This window comes from Vicia villosa, linkage group LG2 (genome assembly GCF_029867415.1).
Source record: "Vicia villosa cultivar HV-30 ecotype Madison, WI linkage group LG2, Vvil1.0, whole genome shotgun sequence".
In the NCBI taxonomy this organism is placed as follows: domain Eukaryota; kingdom Viridiplantae; phylum Streptophyta; class Magnoliopsida; order Fabales; family Fabaceae; genus Vicia; species Vicia villosa.
Window position 1 is genome coordinate 174,942,678 of NC_081181.1, and position 4,020 is coordinate 174,946,697.

The following is a 4,020-nucleotide window of genomic DNA, read 5'->3' on the forward strand; positions in this document are numbered from 1 at the left end:
ACAAATGAATTTGATGAAATACACTATAATTAAATAAACAAGGACTGCGCGTGTATTAATTTTACTTAACTTTGAAAATAGCTTACAAAAAAAAATAATAAAATAGTGACTGGTATATACTCACTATAAATAAAATAAAGGCACATTGTCAATATTTTTTAGGTAATATGCTACATACTTTATTTCTTTTCTTTACATTTCATTCATGCATACGTCACTATCAAAGCCAAATCCACCTTTACATCGTTCCAGAAAACATACTCACTTATTCAAAGGCAGATCATAATTTTTCAATATTATAAAGTATTTCTTCTCTCACATAGTAAATGTTTCAGTAGTATGACGTGTTTGACAATATTAGGTAAATAAGTGGTTATCCATATAGATTTGCTTCTTCTTTTGTGTGTTTTTAAGTTTTCATCGTCTTGTGCGGTGTTTGTTGGTTTTTCCGTCTTAGTACGGTGTTTGTTGGTTTTCTGGTCTTAGTACGGTGTTTGTTGGTTCAGATTGACACATTTACTTCAAATCATTGTAGATTTGAGGAAGACTTGGGCGTCAATGTTGCAGATCCAGAAGTATGAATATTCTGGTGACTTTTATTTTGTCATATATGTAGGCACTTTCAGTTTGTAGGCACTTTCAGTTTGCCGTTGTATGCTATTAACCTAGGTGTTGCAAGATTGTTTGCAGATTCACCTTTTTTCGTTTTTAGCGATCTTGAATTTGTAATGATCGATGTATTTTTCAATTTGAATGAGTAAAAAAAAAATACTATTAATAAAAAATATTATTCTAACTCATTTAATGGACAGTAATTAATATTGTTAGATAGGACATTAACATTAAAGTTTGAACTTTGATATTAATAATTGTGTGAATTTTAAAAAATTATTTTTATTTCCCAAATAAAAGAAAAGTTTAAAGATGGTGCATTATCATTATAAACTAGTTTTACACAATTCTTTTAATAAAATTATAACATTCTGCTATATAATATAAGTATTTTTAAATTTGAAAGTGATTCGGTTGGATACACACGTCCGATTAGGTTGATTATGTAAAATTAATTTATATCATCAGTACATACTCTTTTTTTCTCATAAAAAAATTAATATATATATATATATATATATATATATATATATATATATATATATATATATATATATATATATATATATATATGGGGACGACTCAAGTGAGAACACTTGGTTATTATGAGAAATGAGAACAATGAATCACGACCATTAAATTTTGATTTTGTTGATTTTAATGGACTGGATTGATTTCTCTTTCTATGTTGATTTAAAATAATTACTAAGGATCATGGAAAGAGAAACCAATCCAGACCATTAAAATCAACAAAATCGAAATTTAATGGCCGTGATTCATTGTTCTCATTTCTCATAATAACCAAGTGTTCTCACTTGAGTCGTCCCCTATATATATATAGGGGATGTATCAAGTATGAGGGATTTTAAATAAGAGATAGGAGGATTCATTAATAACTATTGGATTTGATAAATGGTCTTGATGAACATTTATGGACTTAACTTTATCAAGATCATTTATCAAATCCAATTGTTATTAATGAATCCTCCTATCTCTTATTTTAAAATCCCTCGTACTTGATACATCCCCTATATATATATATATATATATATATATATATATATATATATATATATATATATATATATATATATATATATATATATATATATATATATATATATATATATAATTTATACATAATATTGTATAATATTTTTTGGTAGATGTTGAATACTAGGTGAATCGTAATAGGAATCAAATCATAGTATATGATACTATGCCAAGCAAGATGAATAGTTAACTTAAAAAAACTATATAAAGGGTGATGCTATGTTTCATAATAGCAACACAAAACCAATTTGAGAAAACATGGGGTCTCAAATGGCCTCTATTGCTCTCACTATTGCATTGACAATACTCTCTCTCACCTTGCCATCTCACGCAAACAATTACATCTATTCTTCTCCACCACCACCGCCTAAGCCTTACTATTACCATTCTCCACCACTACCAGTGCACTCACCTCCTCCACCTTATCATTACAGTTCACCACCACCACCACCACCAGAGAAGCCATACAAATATCCTTCTCCTCCTCCACCAGTTTACAAGTACAAGTCACCACCTCCACCGGTGTACAACTCACCTCCTCCACCATATAAGTATTCATCTCCACCACCTCCTCCTCACATATATCCATCATCACCACCACCAGTCTACAAGTACAACTCACCTCCTCCTCCTTACAAATATATATCTCCTCCTCCAACACCTGGAAAGCCATTCAAGTTTCCACCTCCACCTTCACCGATTTATAAATATAAGTCTCCTCCTCCACCTGTTTACTCACCACCACCAATTTATAAATACAAATCTCCTCCTCCACCTGTCTACTCACCACCGCCAATTTACAAATACAAATCTCCTCCTCCACCTGTCTACTCACCACCGCCAATTTATAAATACAAATCTCCTCCTCCACCTGTTTACTCACCACCACCAATTTACAAATACAAATCTCCTCCTCCACCTAACTACTCACCACCTCCGATTTACAAATACAAATCTCCTCCGCCACCTGTATACTCACCACCACCACCAGTTTACAAATATAAATCTCCTCCTCCACCGATTTACTCACCACCTCCACCACACTATGTCTACTCTTCACCTCCTCCACCAGTATATTCCCCTCCTCCACCACATTACATCTATGCATCACCTCCCCCACCTTACCACTACTAGATAGTGGCTTACAGTAGATTCCTTGGTATGCTTCTTCATCTGCACATTACCAAAACACATCTCATATAACTAAAATAATTTAAGAAAATTTGGATATATATATATATATATATATATATATATATATATATATATATATATATATATATATATATATATATATATATATATATATATATATCAACAAATCATTTAAACAAGAGAAACAAAATAAGTGATTTGAATACTTTAACATGCCAACACATGCATGTCATTTTCTTATATTATCAATATTGACATCACTTTCAGTTGATTTCTATAATCTAAAATGTTAAATTTTCTTGGAAGTATCTTTTTTCTTTAGGTTATTAGTTTATTATTTCTAAGTTTTTGGTCATTTTTCGAAAATGATATGAAAGAAGTATTTGACTATTATAATTTCGTTACGGTAATATAAAGAAATATATTTGATATATCTATATGTGTATATACTTTTGTAGGATTTTAGGTCTATATTGGAAATAAGCAGGAAGATGCATTGGAAATAAATAATACAAGGAAGAAAACAACGGAAGCAAAGTTTGTTTAAAGAAAAAGCCACTCCTTTTATCTCATGTGTTTTGTTATTCTCATTGTTAGTGTGTTTGGTTTTTGAACTTAGACAGTTCTAAGGCATGTGTGTAATGTATTTTGCAAGTTACTCTTTTGAAGGGGTCACCAAAATAAAAATAAATACTATGTTATACTATTCTATTCTATTCGGTCCTACAATATTATTATACATATGAATTAAATATAAAAATAATAATTTAAGGGTGATGCAAATAATATTAATGTGATGGTATGCAATTGGAAAAGTTAACTAAAACTACATTAAAAATTGACACTCTTTCTTTAACATAGAAATGTGACATTCAATAGATCTTTTGCATCAGTTCGTTAAGAAGTCGTTGTGAAGTATATTAAGGTGACATTTTCACAACTTTAACCAACTCTTTCAAATTAGATAGAAGACAAAAATTTAATTTGAAGTTAGTTAAATTAAACTCAATGTTTAATCTACCCCAATGCAAACATTCTATTTTGGAGTACCTTCTAGGGGCTCTAGATAAATCCCCACAACATTGGATCTTACCAGCGGTTCCTGATCGGTCTGTCAGGTGAACCAGTACATATCTATGGCTACATTTCTACAATAGGTTCAAGGGAAAGCGCAAGGTCCATAAAAATAAAGTATTGAGA

General features: G+C 30.5%; 1 protein-coding gene across 1 annotated transcript; it reads left to right on the forward strand.

The window, feature by feature from the left end:
* The first annotated feature begins 1,888 nt into the window (after nt 1-1,888).
* LOC131647488 (extensin-3-like) lies at nt 1,889-3,534 on the forward strand. Its single transcript, XM_058917372.1, has 2 exons — nt 1,889-2,824; nt 3,279-3,534. Exon 1 carries the CDS (start codon nt 1,924-1,926, stop codon nt 2,797-2,799), a length of 876 nt encoding a protein of 291 aa, XP_058773355.1. The 5' UTR covers nt 1,889-1,923; the 3' UTR covers nt 2,800-2,824; nt 3,279-3,534.
* The last annotated feature ends 486 nt before the right edge of the window (nt 3,535-4,020 follow it).